The 22,108-nt window shown below is 47.1% G+C and overlaps 1 protein-coding gene across 7 annotated transcripts in view; it reads left to right on the forward strand.

Moving 5' to 3' along the window:
- Ece2 (endothelin converting enzyme 2) overlaps window positions 1–20,175 on the forward strand; it is a 29,315-nt gene extending 9,140 nt beyond the window's left edge. The window contains exons 1-19 of one of the 7 annotated variants that reach the window (XM_048803993.1): window positions 6,962–7,174; window positions 7,485–7,709; window positions 7,921–8,056; window positions 8,245–8,460; window positions 8,907–9,031; window positions 9,148–9,294; window positions 9,433–9,498; window positions 12,838–13,026; window positions 13,705–13,847; window positions 14,138–14,342; window positions 15,406–15,516; window positions 16,383–16,481; window positions 16,582–16,659; window positions 17,384–17,487; window positions 17,641–17,751; window positions 17,877–17,944; window positions 18,118–18,308; window positions 18,417–18,512; window positions 19,722–20,175. In XM_048803993.1, coding sequence (XP_048659950.1) covers window positions 7,136–7,174; window positions 7,485–7,709; window positions 7,921–8,056; window positions 8,245–8,460; window positions 8,907–9,031; window positions 9,148–9,294; window positions 9,433–9,498; window positions 12,838–13,026; window positions 13,705–13,847; window positions 14,138–14,342; window positions 15,406–15,516; window positions 16,383–16,481; window positions 16,582–16,659; window positions 17,384–17,487; window positions 17,641–17,751; window positions 17,877–17,944; window positions 18,118–18,308; window positions 18,417–18,512; window positions 19,722–19,898 — 2,526 coding nt within the window. In that variant the 5' untranslated portion in view covers window positions 6,962–7,135 and the 3' untranslated portion in view covers window positions 19,899–20,175. Of the gene's footprint in view, window positions 1–6,961; window positions 7,175–7,484; window positions 7,710–7,920; window positions 8,057–8,244; window positions 8,461–8,906; window positions 9,032–9,147; window positions 9,295–9,432; window positions 9,499–12,837; window positions 13,027–13,704; window positions 13,848–14,137; window positions 14,343–15,405; window positions 15,517–16,382; window positions 16,482–16,581; window positions 16,660–17,383; window positions 17,488–17,640; window positions 17,752–17,876; window positions 17,945–18,117; window positions 18,513–19,210 lie in introns of those variants that run through there. The other 6 variants (XM_015499927.2, XM_048803992.1, XM_048803995.1 and 3 more) reach the window with 6 other exon arrangements.
- The last annotated feature ends 1,933 nt before the right edge of the window (window positions 20,176–22,108 follow it).

Genomic DNA, 22,108 nt, shown 5'->3' on the forward strand with positions numbered 1-22,108 from the left:
TATCCCCCGAAAGGAAGGAGCAGCAGTGGGAGGTTCCCGCACAGTGGCGGGGAATGGCCCGCAGTGGGTCTGGAAGAACTGTACAGACCAACGCTGGGAAGAGCTGGCGGGGAGGGGCGGGACCAGAGAGAAATTGGGAGCGAGCCTGGTACTTAGAGAGAAAGGGGAGGGTCCGACACCAAAGCTCAGAAGGCGGTGCAAAGGAGACTGAGCAGGGGTGCAAAAGCTGGCGCGGCCCTTTGGGGCCTGAAAACAGCAGCAAGGCAATCAACCCAAAGAGCGGACATCAGAACCGCGGCGGCAGGAAGCTCTGGGTACGGGTGGAGAGTGGAAAAGACACAAATCCACAGGAGCGCGGGAAGAGCTCAGGCCTGTGGGTGGTGCCCTCGTGGTTGGCGCGCTCTCTTATCCTAGTTGCTCTGCGGGTCTCTAGCGGTTCTTCAGGGTCTGTTCATCTCCGATTGCCTTTCTATGTCTGTCTCTGTATGTCAGTGTATCTCTACGTGTCTCCCTGTATATCTCTGTGTTAGGATCTTTGCCTTTCTGAATCTATTTCCATGTTTGGCCTCTGTAACCTTTGCTGTACGGTGTCTCTGTCTCCTTAGTCTATTTCAGTCTCTGCTAGGGGGAGTCTAAGTAAATCCAAGGTCATATCGCGCACCAAAGCGGACTCCCGGCCGAAATCGGGACTCGTAGAGCCCGCTGCGCCTTTTGGTTCTTCCAGCCCAGGAGGCTCCCGCGCGTTTGCAGTGTAGGAGGAATGAATGGCAGCTTCGTGGGGGGTGCCTGGGCTGCGGGTGACGCGGGGAAGCACGGAGCGCCTGAGGACTTGGCGCTTGCTAGTATGGGTCGCGAGGGAGGGAGGGAGGGACTGAGGGCGCCCCTAGCCCTGGTTGCCGGGACCACGGGAGAGTTCTAGCGGTTTGGACCGGAACAAGCTCTTTCCCACTTACCTCTGGCAACCCCCACCCCCGCCCTAGCTGGCCGTCAGCGGCAACGTCACCTGCTTGCTAGAGCGCAAAGGCTCTGGCGCAATCACAGGCCTTGGAGCGGAGGGGGTGTCTCACATTCGGCGAAAGTGACGACAGCGCTGATGAAGGTAATAATCACTTTGTACGTTCACTCCACACCCCAGGCGGAGGCCCTTTCTACTCATTCCAGTCAAATTACAAAGATAGTGAGACTGTATGTTGTCTCAGTAGGTAATGAGTAACCCCTCACCTAAGGTGCTAAAGAAGGGGCCATGAGGGTTCTTGTTCAGGCAAAGATAACAGCTTTGTGTGGGGAATTTAAACAATTCGTTTCTCCCTACAGAATGAGGGAAAGCGGGGATTAACAATGTAAGCCCGAATTCATTTGTTTAAATTATATTCTTGTCCTTCCTATGTATGCTGGATCATGCTTAAAGCAAAAGCCCTAAGGGAAAATTGTAAAGATATTGCAATACTGTGTATAAATAAGATTCAGCTATATTATAAAAATGTGGAGGAGTTCTTTAAACTTTGATCCTATACTTAAAATTCTGATGTTTGCATCCTTGCTCATGAGAAGAAAATATATTTTCAGTTAAAATGAAATAAAATTTGGAGATGTGTAATGGCACATTGTTTCTCACTTGAATGTCCCCCAAAACCTAGTGTACTTACTCCATAGGTTCCAAACAAAATAATATGTGTTTTGGCAATTATCAACATTTTTATTCAAGTGGAAGCTGTACAGACATATAGTGAGTTGAATAGAACCCTTTTCACATACACCTCAATTCATGTCCACCCAATACCTAGATTGTGACCTTATTTGGAAATAAAATACTTACAAATACAAGTAACAAAATTAAAATGAGGCCAAATTGAATTAGTGTGGGCCCAAAACCCAATCATTGATGTCTTTGTAAGAAGAGGACAGGCACACAGAAACACACAGGAGAAAAAGACCAAATGAAGGAGGCAGAGAAATAGGAGTGGAAGCTACCAGGAACTGAAGGAGCCACAAAAGTTTCTTCCCTAGATCTTTCTGAGGGAGGATGGCCCTCCCAAAACCTTAATTTTGAACTTCTAGCCTCCAAAACTATGAAAGAATATTTCTGTTGTTTTGAGCCAACCAGTTTGTGGTACTTTGTTACACCAGACTTTGGAAATAAATACAAGCTGTTACAAATATTTTGGGGTAATCTTTTTTTTTTTTTTTAAGAAGATTTCTCCTTCTTAAATGCTCTGATAAGGCCCTTTGCCCCTACCCTATCCACTCAAAGGAAGCCTTTACCATCAGGGTATTTCCAGGACTTATTCTATTTAAAAGATGCTGATAAATTACACACACAAAAAAAGAATGAGGCAGATCTGTGTAAACAGACATGTAAGATCTCCAAGGCTTATCAAAATGTCACCGAATAACACATGAAAAATATAATTTCATATGTGAGGGGAAAGTGTACACACACACACACACACACACACGATGTTTAAGTATGTAAATGCGTAAAAGAAAGATCTGAAGCTGGGGTTGTAGCTCAGCAGTGGAAGGCTTGCCTAATATGTGAGGCACTGGGTTGGATTCTCAACACCACATAAAAATAAACAAATAAAATAAAGGTATTTTGTCCATCTACAAGAGAAAATATTATTTTTAAAAAAAGAGAAAGAGGGGCTGGGGATGTGGCTCAAGTGGTAGCGCCCTCGCCCAGCATGCGTGCGGCCCGGGTTCGATCCTCAGCACCACATACAAACAAAGATGTTATGTCTGCCGATAACTAAAAATAAATAAATATTAAAAATTATTAAAAAAAAAAGAGAAAGATATGATAGGATACCAAACTGCTAATGATAATGATTACCTTTAAGAATGACACTGGAGCAGGTGCAGTGGCAAACACCTGTAATTAATGTGTATGTGTGTGTGTGTAGCTTCACAAAATTGAGATTTTGTAACCCTTTTCTCTCCCACCTAAACCTATATGTAGAATATATTTCCCCATAGCATTAACTCCTTTTCTATCATTTGCAAATGTCCCATTGTGTGGGTGTTTGATTTATTCAAGAAGCCCTCTTCTCTTGGACATTGACACCCCCCTTTTTTCTTTTATATTATAAATAGTGCTACGATGAACCAATGTTTTAAAAGCATGACCATGATATTTTGTTGCTCATCCAATCAAGAAGTGAGTCTATTTCTGAATCTGGGCTAGACCATTTGATTTGCTTTGCCCAGTGGGGATGTTAGCAAGTATGATGGAGCAGAGGCCTGAAAGATGCCTATATATCAAGGCATGCCTCCTTTTTTGATGCTGAGAATCCTGAGACCACTCTCTGAAGAAGTTATAGTTAGCTTATTAGAAGAGGAAAAACTATAGAGAGATGGGATTTAGTCATCCCAGCTAAAGCCCAAACATGTTAATGAGACCATTTTAAGTCATCCCAGACCATCAGCTCCTACTGAGCTGGTCCAGCCCTGAAAATCAGCCAATCATAGCAATCACTCCACAGAATAAAAGGTAATAAATGTTTGTTATTTCAATCTGCTACATTTGGGATCCTTTGTTACACAGCAAAAGCTAATTAATGCAAATATGTTTTTTCTCCCCCAGTACTGGACACTGCTACTGAGATACACTGGCAATGTATTTTTTGTTGTTTGGTTTTTGGTAGGAGGGATTGAACCCAGGGGTGCTTAACCACTGAGCCACATCCCAACCCTGTTATTTTTTATTTGGACACAGGGTCTTGCTAAGTTGCTTAGGGCCTTGCTAAATTGCTGAGATGGCCTCAAACCTGCAATCCTCCTGCTTCAGTCTCCCACTTTGCTGGGATTATAGGCATGTGCCATTGCACTTTTATTTTATTTTGAAATGGGTTGCCCAGGCTAGTCTTGAACCTAGATCCTCCTGTCTCAGCCTCCTGAGTAGCTGGGATACTAGGTGTGTGCTATTATACCCAGTGATACAAACATTCTTTAGATAACAGTTCCCTAGAAGCATCACTTTCTGGGTCAGTGTGAACACTTTTATATCTTTTGATTCAAAGTGCCAAAAATGTTGTATCAATTTATAAACTACTAGCAATAAATGAGAATACCCATATTTCCCATCTTTGTCAATACTAAACACTAATGTTTCTTGTTATCATTGTGACTGCATTGTGCTTGTAAAGTTAAGAGTGAATTGTCCATTCTCTCTCAGTTCATAGTCAGTTTAGGGAAAGAAAGGGGAAAAATATGTCGGAGGAAAAAGAGCAGAAGGGCTGGGGATGTGGCTCAGTGACAGAGTGCTTGCCTGAAAAGCATGAGGCCCTGGGTTCAATCCCAAGCACCAAAAAAAAAAAAAAGAAAAAGAAAAAGAAAAGAAAAAGAGCAGAAAAGAGAAAAAATGGAAGACTATAAGAAAAAAGTCAAAAGTTATAAACACAGAGGAAAGGGCTGGGGATGTGGCTCAAGCGGTAGCACGCTCGCCTGGCATGTGTGCGGCCTGGGTTCGATCCTCAGCATCACATACAAAGATGTTGTGTCCGCCAAAAACTAAAAAATAAATATTAAAATTCTCTCTCTCTCTCTCTCTCTCTCTAAAAATAAATAAATACATACAGAAGAAATAACAGACTTATAGAATAAAACCACCTTCAAACCTTTTATAATAGGTTATTTAATATGTAATCAGGAATAGTTATGGGCCTTATAAATGATTATGGTTACAAGATGTATGAAAAGAAATGCTATTAAGGAAAGCCTTGTGAATCTGAGAACACTGTAAACATAGGTATCAGACTCTTTCATATGTGCTTGCATTTAATTGTTCTCATGATACAGATAAGAAAAACTAAACGTCAGAACTTGATAAAGATATTCCAGATTTGAGTCCAAATCTGCTTGGCTTGAAAACTGATGTTTCCACTTACTCTTTCTAGAGGAGATGTAGAAAAGACTAGCAACTAATGGTAGGAGGATACATAGCCTCCTTTGGATTCCTATTGCCAAATTATTTTCCAGAAAGGAGTCAGAACCCCTGGGTTTGAATCCAAGCTCTGCCACCTACTAGCTGTGGCTCTCAGCATCTCTATGCCTCAGTTTCCTCATCTGTAGAATGGCTTCATAAATATAATTGGGGTAAATGAACACATAGATATAAAGCACCTAGAATAGTGGTTGCCAGATAGCAAAGTATTGCATAAACTTGGTCAATTACAATATGGTGTTGCAGTGGTCATAAGACTAATTCTGATCATCCTGTTGACAGGTGATTCTTCTGCAGTAGCTTTGATTGTACTCACATGACCACACACCATGGTGGAATTCCCCGGGAGAAGGAATGACCTTGATGCCCTGTTTTTCTCCATGTAACTTTGGGGAGGGGAGGAGGAAGAGGAAAGTGGTGTGTCATTTTTTAAAGATCTGCTGCTTCAGTCTCCAGTTTTGCAAAGAAGTGAAAGGGAACCCTGACTAACCTAGTAAATATCTGCTTATTCTGCCATCTGGGAATTAGAACAGGCTTCTTCTAGTCTTACAATTCCCATTTGTAGCTATGGTGCGTGAGTGATAATAATAATTAAAATGAAATAGTACTGACATAACAAGTACTCTTTACATAAAGAGTACCATCCAAATTCCAGGCACCATCCAAAGTACTTTACAAATACCATTTCATTTAATACTCAGAACCACCCTTTGAAGTAGGTACTATTCTTTCTTCTATTTTACAGATGGGGAAACTGAGTCTGAATCTTTCATTCTCTGATACTGTACTGTCTCCTGTTTGAGAATATGCAACTTGGGGTGGAAAAATGACTAAGAAAGCAATGCAACACTTCTCAGCCAAATCCATTCATCATACTCCCTTTCTCAGTCACAACAATATTCCATTGCTAGAACCACTTGCAGCAAGATGTCTGGGAACTGAGGTGGGAGTCAGGAAACGGATTATGTATTTGCAACCACTTCAAGCCAGCTCAGGTCAAATTCTTGTAGTCTTTTGGTGAAGGAGGCTGGTGAGAGGAAAATGTCTGTCTCTCTTCCTCTCCCTGCCCCCAACTGTAAAAAACACTAAGCAGTCTTCAGTACAGCAGACTGTGGCAACACCAGGCCTGATTAAGGAATGACAATATGGAAGGCAGATGGCAAATGCATGGATGCCACACTATTGCGCTTCAGTTAAATATTGCTTGGTTTTTTTTTTTTCCTTGTAAACCTCCCAAATAAAATCCTTTGCTTTCCCCAAGTTAGAAGTGTTAGCACGTCTTTTCTTTAAATATCTGTGCATGGCTGTTTTTTTCCCTGCCAATTTGTCACCATCTGTAACCCTCCCTTTATGAGTTGATCTGATGACAGCAATTATCTTGGAGAGTAAAAGTGCAGTCTTGAAGCAACATGTAAGAATGGAGTCAGTGGGGGCTGCGTGTGGAGTGCATGCTGCCCTTGCAACTTGACTGCACGCGTATCCTGTGTACCCAACAACAGTGTACTTTGACTCTGGGTGCCTCCTGCATGTGAGTATGTAGTGTGTGAGCATTCTGCCAATTTCGGTGTGTGTGTGGGGGGGGGGGGACTGGGTGTTGGGCTCTGTGCCTGCCTGTGTACTTGGGGTCTGTGCTCTGTGTAAACATCCTGTGGACACCTGCATAGGAGCCAACTGCTTGTGTGCTTTGCACAAGCTGTTCAGACTATTGGGGAAAGGTCTTCTTCAGGAGGGCATGATTTCTCCAAGGTGCTTAAAGGCCTGAAACTTGGAGAACTGGACCATGGAATATTAACAGGGATTGGGCCTGGGTAAAAGGAAAGTAAATTATGGATGGTTTGCAGGAAGACGCTCCTGAGAGGTGGTATGATTATAAAGAGAGAGGGGAACGGAGGAGGTCTTCTCCAGAGAGGCTGGAGCACAGCGCGGGCCAAGCGCGGGGCTCAAGCGCCGGGCTCCGGGTGGCTGGCTGGGAGCCGCCGGCGCGCTCCGCCCCTCCCCTTCGTTCCCCACCCCCGGGCGCGGCGCCGCGGGGAAGGGGGGACTCGGGCAGGCGGGGGCCGCCGCGACTATGCGAGGGGCTGCGGCAGCGGCCGTGATGGCGGTCGGTAGCGGGACTAGGCGCGGGTCCTGGGCCGCGGCCCGGGAGAGGGTCAGAGGCCCCGAGCCCTAAAGCGCTGCCCGGCCCAACTCACCATGAACGTCGCGCTTCAGGAGCTGGGCAGCGGCGGCAACGTGAGTGGGGGCCTGGGGTTCCAAGGCAGAGGACCCGGGTGGAGGAAGGGACGAGGCAGCGGGGGTCCGCCGCGAGGAAGCAGGCGGCGTCGGGCAAGAGGCTCTGGCTGGCCGAGATGAGGCCTCGTGTGGGGGTTGGGGTGGGGGACAGTGTCAAAGGGGACCCCAGGCCCAAGAGCCCGGGTGGTGGGAAAGGGCCCTCACTGCAGGAGGGAAGGGGTCCGCTGGGCGACGGGTGCTGGGCCAGGGACATGGGCATCAGCTCTCTCTGCCTGCCTGACCTCGTTGGCACCCCCGGACTGTCTGGCAGATGGTGGAGTACAAACGGGCCACTCTTCGGGATGAAGACGCACCGGAGACCCCCGTAGAGGGCGGGGCCTCCCCAGACGCCGTGGAGGTGGGCAAGGGGGTTCCCCCTTTCTCACCAGGCCCCAGCTCTGGCATGACGCCTGGCACACCCAGGAGCTCTGGGCTGTTCTGGAGGGTCACCTGCCCCCATCTCCGCTCCATCTCTGGCCTCTGCGTTAGGACTATGGTGAGGTGATTCTAAGCCATGACGTTGCACAAAACAGGCTCAGTGCTCCACTCGGCCTGCCTCATTGCCCCTGGGCCCAATGTTCAACCCCTTAGTGTTTTTGCTTCATGGTTCCGGAATTGCTTGTGACTTCACTCTCTGGGAGTACTTCTGTAATCTTGGATCCCTGCCCTGCCTTTCATTCCCTCTCTTGTCCCCCTGTGTTCCCCAGGTGGGATTCCGGAAGGGGACAAGACAACTTTTAGGCTTGCACACCCAGTTGGAGCTGATCTTGGCAGGTGTCTCTTTACTGCTGGCTGCACTGCTTCTGGGCTGCTTGGTGGTCTTGGGGGTCCAGTACCACAGAGGTACGTGGGCCCACACCTGTCACCAGCCCTCATAGTTGTGAGGGATCTGGAGGCTGAAGGGCCTCTAAGATTTCCTCTGTTTGGAGGCAGCCTTCCCATCCTTCCTATGATCATGGCCCTTGGAAAGAGTTTGCCTCTCCCAGATTATCTGAAAGTCTCCTACTCTCAAACTATGTCTCCTGCCACAGACCCATCCCACAGTACCTGCCTCACAGAGGCCTGCATTCGAGTGGCTGGAAAAATCTTGGAGTCCCTAGACCGTGGGGTGAGTCCCTGTGAAGACTTTTACCAGTTCTCCTGTGGGGGCTGGATTCGGAGGAACCCTCTGCCAGATGGGCGTTCTCGCTGGAACACCTTCAATAGCCTCTGGGACCAGAACCAGGCCATACTGAAGCACCTGCTTGGTGAGTGGAGCTGTCAGTGAATTGATGTGCCAAGTATATTTTTAGGGGTGTCCAGCCCAGGGCCTGGCACTTAGTAGATACTCAATTGATGTCCACATGTGAAGAAGTAGATTGCTCTGTGAGGTAGAATGTGCCGAAAGTAGGGGGCTCCAGAGAGGTGGAGACAGGTTAGAGGGAGGCAAAACATTGAGTATAATAAAAGGGCTCCTTCCTGCATTTTTTCAAGATGTGGTAGACACCAGGGACCCTGTAGTGTTTGGATATCTTTGAGGGTCTCCACGAACAGGGGAGAGGAAGGCACCCACATTTGCTGTTTCAGACAGTCTTATTAGGTCCACATTAGGAAGACTCTCATTGGTAGGGCAAGGAGAAGCACAATCAAGGGCCAGGGACTCCCCCTCACCAGTTAACCTAATTGGCACCTGGACTCTGTCTTCACCCCTCAGAGAACACCACCTTCAACTCCAGCAGTGAAGCTGAGCGGAAGACACAGCGCTTCTACCTGTCCTGCCTACAGGTGGAGCGCATTGAGGAGTTGGGAGCCCAGCCACTAAGAGACCTCATTGACAAGGCAGGGCTATTGAATGGACTGTGGGCAGGGGGAGCAAGAGGGCCTTGGAAGAGAATGTGCTCAAAGAAAGCTTTGGGGTACCTGTGCTAGAGGTTCCACTTATGATCTCTACTCAGATCGGTGGTTGGAACATTACGGGGCCCTGGGACCAGGACAACTTCATGGAGGTGCTAAAGGCAGTAGCAGGGACCTACAGGGCCACCCCGTTCTTCACCGTCTACATCAGTGCCGACTCCAAGAGTTCCAACAGCAATGTCATCCAGGTGCTGGACTGAGAAAGGGTGGGGAGAGACTCTTTGCTGAGCCCAGATTCCTCTACCTGGTGACAGGCAGGTGCACCCTGCACAGGAGTCCAGGTTCCAGGTGTGATAGGGACTCACCTTCTTTCCTTGCTGTTGCAGGTGGACCAGTCTGGGCTCTTTCTGCCCTCTCGAGATTACTACTTAAACAGAACCGCCAATGAGAAAGTAAGGAACATCCTCAGAACCCCCATCCTCACCCCTTGCTGAGCTGGACTGATCCCTGAATACTTTTCTGTTTGTCCAGGGTCAGAGTGGGGAAGGTGAGCCCATTCTGTCACCTAGTGAGCTGACTGCCCTTCCTTCCTTTTCTTCCTTCCTTCATTTTGTTTTTCCAGAAAAGCATTGCTTTTCTTTTCCTTTCTTTTCTTTGTAATTCTAGGAATCAAACCAAGGGTCTGTGAGTGCTAGACAGGGCTATACCATGGAGCTATACCCTCAGCTCCAGGAAAACATTTTATAAGCACATACTGTGTGCCAGGTACAGTGGGGGAATTCTGAGATGTAAGTTGCAGAGCCATTATCACTGGAAATTTGCACTGTTGGTGTACCTAGATAGCTAAGAAAAGGGCTCAAAAGAGGATCTCTGGGACTCAGGAGAGACTTGGGTGTCCAGAGGTTTCCTGAAGAGACTGTATTTGAGCCAGACCCTGTAGAACATGTAGAAGCATATGAAAGCATACTGGGTAGAGAAAAACAAGTTAAACAAAAGTGTTGAAGAAGGAAAGACAAGGTGTGTTCAGATCATGGGAATGAGTCTAGTTTGGTAAGGTGTGGTGATCTAAGTAGAAGAGAGGTTGGAAAGGTGGTCAGGAACTAGTTATGGAGGGGATTGTGAATGTTTCACTAAGGAGTTATTCTATAGCCCCCAGAAAGCCATTGTATGCTCCAGAGCAGGGAGGAAGTGATGCAGTGAGCACTCTCTGGGAAAACAATTTGGCTAGGGTGTGAAAAGTAGATGCAAGACAGGGAGCCTGGAGAGGAGGTAAGAGTCTCTGCTCTGAATTCCAGGCTGTAAGTCAGTAAGGGCCCAAGTGAGAGAGTGCAGAGGGAATGTTAGGATGGTGATGGTGAAATGGAGGGGTCCTTAGGGAATCAGGAGAAACCAGCTTTGGGTACACTGGGGAAAAGGAGACAATGTGATGTCATCAGAGAGATTTTGGAGTCAGACCTGGATTTTAATCTCGTCTTTGCTGCTTAGTGCAAGAAGGTTGATCTTGCTAAGGTTATTTTCTCTTCTGTAAGTAGGGGAACCAGAGCCTCTAACTCATGTGGGGCGTGGGGTGTGGGAGTGCAAGCTTCTGCTCCTGCTGTAGTAGACACTCAGTGGGTGAGAGCCTCTCCTTTTAGATGTCTGAGTACAAGGGGCCTGGATGCCTTGTCTGTGAGAGGTCTGTAGCAGCTGTGAAAGTCAAGTGGAATCCCAGAGATACGACAGTATGAAGGAAATGTGAGGCTTGAGGGGCATCTTCTTTGAGAACTACACAAAGATTTAGGGAAAGTAAGAGAAAGGAAAAGACTGGACATGGGAAAGGAGGAAATCCTAGTGTTTTAAGTGCAGTGAGAAGAAGGAGCATCAGCAAAAGAGACTGCTGTGGGGAAGGACAACCTGGAGAGCCCTTTATCACACTGTCCTTCACAAACATTTCCTGAGCATTCCTGGGCCAGATTCTCCTCTAAGCATTGGTGAACAGGACATCACGATGGCCCTCTGAATGGAAGAGAAGACATGAAGTAGCTGGTTACACAGTGTCCTGTTCCCAGTTGTTGGGACTGAAATAGAGGAGAAGCATGGTTCCCAGTGTGAGCAGGACCAGGAACCAGCCTAGTGCTGGGGTGAGGGTGGACCCCAGTGAGTAGAGAGGTTCTGTAGAGGGAGCAGCTTAGGTGAAGGCTCTGAGGTAGGAAGGCAGATGGCCTGTTGATATACTCAAGGAGAGAGGGACCAGGAGGGGAGAGTGGCTAAGTCCTTCTGGACAGGGATATAGACCAGTTTTATGTATGAATATTGTTGGTCAAGTTTAGGATTTATTGCAAAATAAATGATGTGAATAGATGTGTGTTTTTAGCATCATCTAAGTTGTGAGGAGAGAACTTGGAGAATGCAGGAGTGAACCACATCATTCAGCATGTCTGATGGAGTGAGGGAAAGCCTTGGGTTTGATTCTCAGTGTGTCACTGGTTGCCTTGGGCAGAAGCTTCCTGCCAAGGTCTAGAGGAGGGTGCAGCACAAAAGGTTAAGATGGAGTAAAAAAAAAAAGTAGGAGTACAGAGGCTTTAGGGAAGTCTCCAAAGTAAGTCTTCAGCCACAGGTAAGGAGCTGGAGCTGTAATTTGGTTGAGCTGACCATCCCAGTTAGGATCCGGGATGATTGGGTTTTGGCACTCCTCTCTCTTCCTCTAGCACCAGCAGCAAGAAAAAGGAGAGTGAGAAAAAGAGACATTTTGTAGTACAGACATTGTGAATATTAAGGGATTGAAAACCTTTTCAGTAAAATAGAAAAGGAGATGGCCTTTCTTTGTCCATTAAGGGAGTCCAGGATAGGGCTGGGAGTGGTCTCTGGGAAGAAAGCCACAGGGATTGGTGCCAAACAGTACTGAGTTCTGTTTGTATATTTTCATCCCTTTCTTCAACAAATACATTTTGAGCATCTACTATGTGGCAGACACTGTGCCATGGTGGTGAACAAAGCAAACAGTCCCCACTCTCACAGAGCTTGTATGCCAGCAACATAAGTTTGTGCTGGACCCATGTAGTGCTCAGGCCATGGCACATTCTGATTCTTTTATGGAGTAATTTGAGATAGGAATCAAGTCATGTCACCTTACCAAACTTATTCCCTCTGCTCTGTGTAAAATGGATTAGTACTCACTTTATGAAGTTGCTGTGGGAGCGTGGGGGAATATATATTATATGCAAAGCCCCTAGCAGTCTGATGTGTGTATATAGAATCACTAAGGATTTATTTTCTGTGCTTTTCTCTCCCTTGGAGATCAGGGGGGATTGGAAAAAACAGCAAGTGTGAGGCATGGTAGGATGAAAGAGAGAAATAATTTGAAGGCTACAGGGGGCCAGATTTCCAGTAGGGTCCAGTCAGCTATTCAGTGAAGACCCACAGCCACTGATGGGCTAGGACGACTAGAAGAGCTTTAGGAAATGAGAAGGCAAAGCAGATTTGTCCAGACCATCCACTGGACAAATATTTGCAGAGCACCAATTCTGTGTTTGGTTGGTCCTGTTTGAGGCCTTTGGGATACAGGGGTAAACAGCTGCTGAAACTTGAACAGAGTTCTCCTTGGGGAAAGTAGTTGACAAGTGCACAAATAAATAATCAAGATAGAGCAGACAGTGGTCAGGGCTGTGTTGGAAATGAAACAGGGTCAGCCAGGATGGCTTCCCTAAGAATGAGTTGAGCAGAAGAGAGAGTGGGCAGAGGTGGGGCCAGGACAGATCCTTGCCGCCTGAGCCAGCGCTTGCTGACTCTGAGGATGTCTTGGTGCTTCACAGGTGCTCACAGCCTACCTGGACTACATGGAGGAGCTGGGGATGCTACTTGGTGGACAGCCAACTTCCACCCGGGAACAAATGAGGCAGGTGCTGGAGCTGGAGACACAACTGGCCAACATCACAGTACCCCAGGACCAGCGGCGGGATGAGGAGAAGATCTATCACAAGATGAGCATCTCAGAGCTGCAGGTGGGATAGGCAGAGGACTAGAGACATCTGGGATGGGCCGGTCCCTGGTACAGAGCACCTAGCTTTCCTTCATGCCATTTTCCTTGAGGCATCTGGTCCTTTCTTCATTTCCTCTCTTTTCTGAGCTTCCCAGCTGCACTGTTCCTATCCTGCAAAGACAAATGGTGACCATTTTAAGCCACCTCTCACAGGATCATTCATTTGTCTCTTTCTTGTGAATGAATGGAGAGATTGTGTTAAAAATTTATAACAACTTGGATGAGATGTTCACACAACAATCAGAATGGATATGGAAGTGTCTCCCGTAGGCTCCTTCTGTGTCAGGCAGCAGTCCTTTTGGTGGTGAATTATGGGAAGGCTAGGAAAGGGGAGGTTCTGGAGTAGAGGCCAGGTGTGTGGGAGGTGTCAGGGGAGTGGTATTGTATCAACAGTTATGAAAATATTTGACTATCTGTGCTCCAGCTGAATATCACACATTGCCTTGTATAGTAAGTGGTTGAGCTCCCAGACTGAGTGGTTCTCAGGCCTGGAAAAGGGAGGGAGGAAGTCACTAAGCAGCCAGTAGCTGTTGCCATGGCAATGGGAAGGCCTCCCAGGCTACAATGTATCAGTGGGGGAGGGGTCCACTGGAAGCATCAGCAGGCAGTCAACCAAGCCTGAGAATTTTTTTGCTCTCAGGCTCTGGCGCCCTCCATGGACTGGCTTGAGTTCCTGTCTTTCTTGCTGTCACCATTGGAGTTGGGTGACTCTGAGCCTGTGGTGGTGTATGGGACGGATTATTTGCAGCAGGTGTCAGAACTCATCAACCGCACCGAACCAAGGTGGGAGGGAGCCCAAGGTGCAGGGGGTGGGACTCGGGGCTCTGTGGAGATAGTAGGGACTAGACCCAGTGGATGCATACAACCACACAAAGCAGCATTTGATGAGTAAGGACCTGGGTCATTCCAGTCATGAGAATGTCTGTAGGTTCTTCCTCCAGACCAGGGTTTCAGGTTGCCCATTTGTGACCTCCATTCCCAAGTCAGCTTGGAGCTGACCTCTGCAGGCCTCTGCAGGCAGGTATGTGGTCTCAGAGAGGGACTCTAGGACAGCTTCAACATGTGCTTCTCAGGACTCCTGCTGCCTGCATGTTCTTGGGGATTGGCTGGTGGGAAAGGAAAAAGGTACTCCACTTCCCCTTATTTCCTGGTATGAATGCCAGTGTCCTGAACAATTACCTGATCTGGAACCTGGTGCAAAAGACGACCTCGAGCCTAGATCGGCGCTTTGAGTCTGCACAAGAAAAGCTGCTGGAGACCCTCTATGGCACCAAGAAGGTGGGCTCTCTGACTCTGCCCCCACCTTCTGACCCATCCCAGCTGATGCTGCACACTCACAGTGCATCAGGCACCAGTTGCCTCATGATGTAGAGTGTGGAGCACAAAATTTAGAATCAAGCTGACCTGGGTTCTAATTCCAACTCCTCCATTTTTTAGCCTGTGGTACTTTGGGCATGTCACCCAGCTTCCTTGATTCTCTATCTCCTAGTCTGTAAAGCAGGAATAACTTTCAGGGTTGTTATGAGGATTAATTGAGTTAATGTCCTAAGTACATGATATGTACAGACATTGTAACTTTGATGATGGATGGGGAAGGCAAATAAATGCTGTCCCTTCATTTTACAATTCCCTTTTGTGGGTGGGGGTTGGACTTATAAACAAATACATGTATTTGGGGGGGGGGGATAAGAGCTCACACTGAGTGAAAGACTTTCTTTGTGATATAGGATAGAGGTGGGAACAAAGGGAGAGGCATAAGGAAAGGTTTCCCTGAGAAGAAAGGGTTCACCAAGAAATTAGGGAAGAAGGGCATTCGAGCCAGAAGGAATAGCATGTGAAAATCCCCAGAGGAAAGGAAGAGTTTGGTTCTGATAGGAGCTTGAGAACTAGACAATAGAGAGGATGAGCTTGGTGAGGTGTGCATGGGGCATCCATGAAGGGACCTGGCTCTTGTGTTAAGATGTTTTGCCTTGATTCTTTCATGGAAGACCACGGTAGTAACTGCAGGAGATCAGCACTAAAGTTGTTATATATTAGATGATCTTTCTGATGTCCAAATGGATGATGGAGGAGAATGATGGGGGAGGGGGATGAGAATGAAACCAGTGTCTAGTCAGGAGACAACTGCAATCTTCAGGCAAGAGACAATAGTGCTGAGAACAGAGTGGGTAGCCATGTGTTCCTACTGAAGCTTCATTCCTGGTGTTGGCACAATTTGAGATATTGCCTTTATATCCCCTGGAGTCTGGGGGAGAAATGGCACCCAAAATCCAGGCCTTTGTTGTCCAGAGCTGAGAAGGGCTAGCTTCAGAGACAGAAAGGCCCTCTTGTTCATTTACAGTCCTGCACACCACGATGGCAGACCTGCATCTCCAACACGGATGATGCCCTTGGCTTTGCTTTGGGATCCCTCTTTGTGAAGGCCACATTTGACCGACAAAGCAAGGAAATTGTGAGTCTTCAGGCTTCTTGACCCTACCTTAAAATTCACCATTATATGAGTATATATTAAAAAACTGGAAGGAAATTCTTAAATGAATAGTGGTTACTTTGGACAGAGGAAACATAAAGATTTTTTTTATTGTTGTTCTTTAAGGTTTTCTTTATTTTCAAAAAAATTTATAATGAGTTTATATTATCTATATAATTAGAAAAAGGTAATATTTTCTTGTTAGGTAGAATTAATGGGTGTGCTTAAAGTATTATCCACGAGGATGTTTATGACAGTGTTGTTTATAATAGAGGGAATGAAAACAGCTTAAATGACCAACCATAGGAAAAATAAATTGGTTAGAACAGATTAGATTATGATGCAACTTTAAATTCAAGATGTACTTTTAAGTGAAAAAATAAGCTGCAAAAAACATATGTCATACAACATACTCCATATTTTATATTTATATCTGGACAGAGGAAAACACTAGAAATACACATCAAAATGTTAAAAGAAGTTATCTCAGAGTGATTGGATTATAAACACTGTGTTTTCTTTTCAACTCTTCTCAACTTCCCAGAGTTTCCATTAATTCCTTTCTTTCAGAATCTGATAAAAACAATGTGCTAGATTAAATTATATTATTAATTTATTTAATTGGCTTGTTAACATTTAAAAATTTTTGAATTAATTAGAAAAAGAAAGCCATCCTTAATGCCAGTACCTTCATAAATGATCCTTCCTTCTCATCCTTCCCAGATGCTAAACTTTAGGTGAACATTCCCATGGCTTACCTGGGGATGGGGTTGGGGCTGTAGGGCAAATAGGTGAGCAGGGATACATTAAGTGTGGATGGGAGACTAACTTGTGCCTCTGTTTCCCAGGCAGAGGGGATGATCAGTGAAATTCGTTCTGCTTTTGAGGAGGCTCTGGGACAGCTGGTTTGGATGGATGAGAAGACCCGTCAGGCAGCCAAGGAGAAAGTGAGTAATGTCTAGAGTTGGAGCGCCATCTTGAGGAAGGAATGGAGGATACAGTTTTACTGGGACCTGGGAAGGGAACCCTTTAACCTGTTCTCTTCAGGCAGACGCCATCTATGATATGATTGGTTTCCCGGACTTTATCCTGGAGCCCAAAGAGCTGGATGATGTTTATGATGGGGTGAGTACCCGTGCTCAGAGTACTGACCCGCAGCCTCAGTAACTGGGACTCAAGCACTGGAAGGAAAGGAGGTGCTTGTTGGTTTCTTTCAAAGGATACAGGCAACCCACATTGCTTAAGTGTAGGCTCTGTGCCAGGCTGCAGGCCAGATGATAGTAAATATTAGTGAGTGAGTAGGGATTTGGATCAAGACTGAGTCGAATCATGTTTCTACCCATAACTAACTATATAACCTTGGACAAGACCTTTGTGGTCCTTAGTGTCTTCATTTGCAAAATGAGGGTCCTACTAATACTTCACAGGGTTGTTGTGAGAACAAAATTAGGAAGTGTGTAAAAAACATAACAGCACCAGCAGCACAAGTCCATCCCCAATTCTTTTAATTTTTTATTTTGAGCCAGATTCTCCCTAAATAGCTGAAGCTAGTCTTGAACTTCCAGTCTACCTGTCTCAGCCTCCCAAGTTGCATATGCCATGATGCCTGGCAATAAGTTGTTTTTTATATATTGGCAATTATTTACCAGGTATTTTACTCCTTTTTTTTTATGGAACCCGGAGCCTTATGTATACTAAACTAGTACTCTACCACTGAACTATATCCCCAATCTTTTACTCCCATTTTACAGTTGAGGAAACTGAAGCTTGGAGAGAGGCTAATGAGTAGTCAATCTGGGACTCTTATCTTCTTTATGTTCTCCCTTTCCACCTCCCGCCATGCCAATAGTATGAAGTCTCTGAAGATTCTTTCTTCCAAAACATGTTGAATTTGTACAACTTCTCTGCTAAGGTGATGGCTGACCAGCTCCGCAAGCCTCCCAGCCGAGACCAGTGAGAATGGGAGGCCACAGACACTGGGGACATCAGGGGAGGTGGGAAACAAGGGGTGGCACATGGCTCTTGCGGAAAGTAGGGCAGGGCTGCTGGACTTGGGGGTGGGCATTTTGAGAGTAGAGAGCCTCAGCCTCTCCCTTTCCCCTCTAGGTGGAGTATGACCCCTCAGACGGTGAATGCTTATTACCTTCCAACCAAGAATGAAATTGTCTTCCCTGCTGGCATCCTGCAGGCCCCCTTCTATGCCCGCAACCACCCCAAGTATATCTGAAGTAGAAGGGGCTGGGTGCTGGGACCTGGGCCTGCATGTGAGCTTGGAGCAGAACTAGAGGAGGGGATTCACAAGTCCCCTATAATGTCCTCACTCAGCATTCCTCATCTACCAGGGCCCTGAACTTTGGAGGTATTGGCGTAGTCATGGGTCATGAGTTGACACATGCTTTTGATGACCAAGGTAGGGACCTGGGGAATTGTCCCATAGAATTCCTAGTGGCTCCTGAAAGACCTTGGAATTTGGGGGACAGGTCCTAGGGGCCCTGGAATCTGTGGATCAGGGATGGCAGGGGTGTTTCTGTTCTCAAGGGGTGAGCTATCATCCTGTGGGGTGCAAAGGTGAGTTCTCCTCAGGTCGTGAGTACGACAAGGAAGGGAATCTGCGACCCTGGTGGCAGAATGAGTCACTGGCAGCCTTCCGCAATCACACGGCCTGCATGGAGGAACAGTATAACCAGTACCAAGTCAATGGGGAGAGGCTCAATGGCCGCCAGACACTGGGGGAGAACATCGCTGACAATGGGGGGCTTAAGGCTGCCTACAATGTGAGTAGCCTGGTGGGCCTCCCGTGGCCGAGGCCTGTGGGCCTAGGTGGAAGGGTGCTGAAGGAAGCAGCAGGCCCAGGTGGACTTGCTGCCCACTCTTTCCCCCAGGCTTACAAAGCATGGCTCAGGAAGCATGGGGAGGAGCAGCAGCTGCCAGCCGTGGGGCTCACCAATCACCAGCTCTTCTTTGTGGGATTTGCCCAGGTACTGCCCCCCGGGAGACCTGGGGTTGCCCCTCTCTTGATCTCCTCCAGAGAATGTCATTAGAAGAAATGGGGGGCATGCAGAAAAGGGACTGACAAATAGGGCCGAAGTTGAGCTTTGGGAGGTGGGTTGGGAAGGCCTTATGCCCAGAGCCTACAAAAACAACCTGAGGAGGGAAAGTCTTGGATAGGATTTTGCAGATCTTAAGAGCAGGGCTGCCTTGCTTGAGGGGGTAAGAGATGGGAGTAGGCATCCATCCTCTTGATGTTCCTGTGGGGTAGGTATGAAGAAGAAGATTGAAATCTGGGGATACAAAGTAGCTTGTTCAGGGCTATCCAGGAATAAAGTAAGTAGCAGTGGGAGGATTCAGGTGGGGCCTCCCCCAGGTACTTTGCATCACAGTGGCCAGCCTTGAGGGGCTTTGTTTCCCCAATTCCAATGGGCTGTGTCCACACTGGGCAACCCAATGTCCAGGGCAGCTTTAGAAGAGCTTCAAGGAATTGGGGGAGGAGTGGGGGTACATTCCCCTCCCTTGGAATTGAGATGTTGATGGAGACCCCGGCAGTGTTCCTGAGTCCTCCTGAACTAAGGGACTGGGGCAATGATGGTTTTGCCCTGAGATGGTTCTGCTGTGGCCAAGGATATGGCCTAGCCCCAAACTAGACACCATATGTCCCCGTGTCTGTCCTGGCCCGCAGGTGTGGTGCTCAGTCCGCACACCAGAGAGCTCTCACGAGGGGCTGGTGACCGACCCCCATAGCCCTGCCCGCTTCCGTGTGCTGGGCACTCTCTCCAACTCCCGTGACTTCCTGCGGCACTTCGGCTGCCCTGTCGGTTCCTCCATGAACCCAGGGCAGCTGTGTGAGGTGTGGTAGACCTGGGTTGGGGAAAAAGATGGCTGGCCATTGCCAAGGCCTGGGGCTCCCAGGTTAGGAGAAAGCAAATGCAAGCTGGGCTGGGTTCAGCCCCTCCACCCCACAGGTGACATAAGTCTAGTCCCCCCTTGACCACCACATCGTGCCTCTGCTTTGGGGGTGCCCTTTCCTCCAGCAGAGCCCCCACCATTCACTGTGACATTCTTCTGTGTCACCCTGCCTTGAGGAGGTCTAGGCAGAGAATCCAGTTCCCATAGAAATGAGTCTTTGGCTCCAAACTTATTCAGCTTGTGGGCTATGGGGCCTGCTGTGTTTGCCCTATTGTGATCCACAGGGCCTGCGGCTGTGCCTCCCAGGCTTCTCTCCAGGCTTACTCAGTGCCCAGATGGAAGTGGGCTCAGCTCCCTTCCAATCTGCCCTCAGAGGCCACCCCCACCCCGTGCTCCTTGTGCTGCTGCTCCCTGTACTGCTGCCCACCCTCACCGAGAGATCTACTATGCTCTCTTCTTAGTGGAAGCCGAGGGCCTTTAGAAGCCTCCCTGCTACCTCATTTTCCCGGCTGAGAGGGGAAGTGTTCATGTGTAGCAGTGCCAATTCCTGTGTTTTAGGGAGCAAGTTTTAGAGGGTGACTGATTCTCCCTGGACAAAACAGGAAAGCAAGACAGAACAGGGAGAGGGAAGGACAGAGTTTATTTTTACAGGGAAGAGGGTGGGGAGGGTATGGTGTTGGCCCTGTAGGACCCTGTGCCAATAAATAGACCACATCAGTCAGCCTGTCTCTTCCTTAAGTCTTGTTTTCATTTATTCATTCCACCAGTATTTATTGAGCAACTGCTATATCCCAGGCATTCTTCAAGAAACTCATTTTACTAACTCTCCAAAGACAAGGGGCTAAGATTAGAAGCCCTGAGAAGACAGAGAAAGAGAGGTGGGGTGGAGAAATGGAATGAATGCAGTTGAGTCTGGCCAGGCAGAGCACATCTTCTGCTCAATAGCTGGAAAGATTTGCAACTTCTTTCTGCTGGTATTTGAAGCTGGCCTGACACTCAATAACATCTGGATCAGGTCAGCCTGGAAGATGGGTGGCCCTTACCTTGCAGAGGAGGAAAGCCCTGGCCAAGAGAATGTACCATTCCCTGGAATTCAACACACCAGCATCTGCTTGTGGCTAAGAAGACAAGCATTTCCTCACAGCCTCAAGGGCTCAGAGCTCCTGAGAGTAAGTCATTCCACCAACCCACACTCATTAAGGCCTACCAAGTGCCAGGCATAGAGACTGCAAATACGGCCTTAACCTTCCAGAGTGAGGGAGGGGAAAGGAAATATTTATCTAACACCTCTTGTGTTCCAGGCACCTGTGCTAGGTGGCTCATTTCTTTATTCATCCATCCATTTATTAATTTATACATTCATAGATTTATTTTTAAAAATATATTGATCACCAACAATGTGTCAGGCACTGGGGATGCAAACATGAATAAGATGGTTTCTTCCCTTATGGGACTCTTGTGTCACTTTTACCTTCACCTAATCCTTATAGCAACTATATTCATTCAGTGCTTAAGTTTCCATTTTATAGATCTAACCCTAGCCACTTCACTGAAGTTAAAGAGAACAGGATTGAAATTGAGACTCTGACAATTGAATGAGCCAGGGCCTATTCCCTAACCTCTGTGAGTCTCAGTTTCTTCATACATGAAGTGAAAACTATAGCAAAACAATAAAGTCCAATCTCACTTCTCTCTAAAACCAAGTGCTCCTCAAAGTATAAGAAGGGGTGCATTTGTCAGTTTGTAAGGGAAATAATAAGGGCTTATCAGTGATTGCTGCTGGGGTATCTGATCCCTTGGTGATGTCATTTGTATGGATCCCACAGTTTGTATCCTGCACCAGTTCTTCAGGGCATCAGACTGTCCCTATGAAGAGCTGTATATGGGGCCATTTCGTGTTACCTAGAAGTACTGGCTACTCACGAAGGGAAGGAAATATTTGCTTTCAGAAAAGAATAAATTGCCCTCTGCTATTCCACTACCAGGGAAAAGCATGGCTTGAGCCTCTAAGAGCACAACTTCAGGGTAGGTGGCAAGGTGTATTGGAAAAGGAGAGCTGTCAGTCTGGAGACTCAAGTCTCAGTATCTCAGCAGTCTGTAAAATAAGTGGGTTGGATGAGATGATCTCTGAGGCCCATTTTAGTTTTGATACTTTCAGAAGTGAATTCATGGTCTTAGCAAATCACAAAAACCCAAAGAGATATTAATCAATGACTTGTGAGGTTTAGGTGTTACACAGTGGATCAGACAGAATGTCAGAGAGCATAATGACTGAAGAGAAAGATTTGTCTAGATAAACCCTTGCCCTTCCTGACATCTAATTTCAGAGGCCAGCTTAGGATCCTGAGCAGCTGGTCAGTATGGCATTTCATATTTGCAAAAATGTCAAAGTGACAAGTAACAATAATAATTACCAGCTTTCATCTACTGAGTCTCTATTTTTCTTCGGTTTGTGCTAAGCACTTTTAAAAATATCATCTGCTGGGCACGGTGCACACCTGTAATCCCAGAAACTCAGGAGGCTGAGGTAGGAGGATTATGAGTTCAAAACCAGCCTCAGCAACTCAGCAAGGCTCTAAGCAACTCAGCAAGACCCTGTCGCTCATAAAATATAAAAAAGTTGGCTCGGTGGTTAAGTAGTGCCCTGGTACTACTATTACTACTACTACTA

This window comes from Marmota marmota, unplaced genomic scaffold, assembly GCF_001458135.2.
Source record: "Marmota marmota marmota unplaced genomic scaffold, marMar, whole genome shotgun sequence".
Taxonomy (NCBI): Eukaryota; Metazoa; Chordata; class Mammalia; order Rodentia; family Sciuridae; genus Marmota; species Marmota marmota.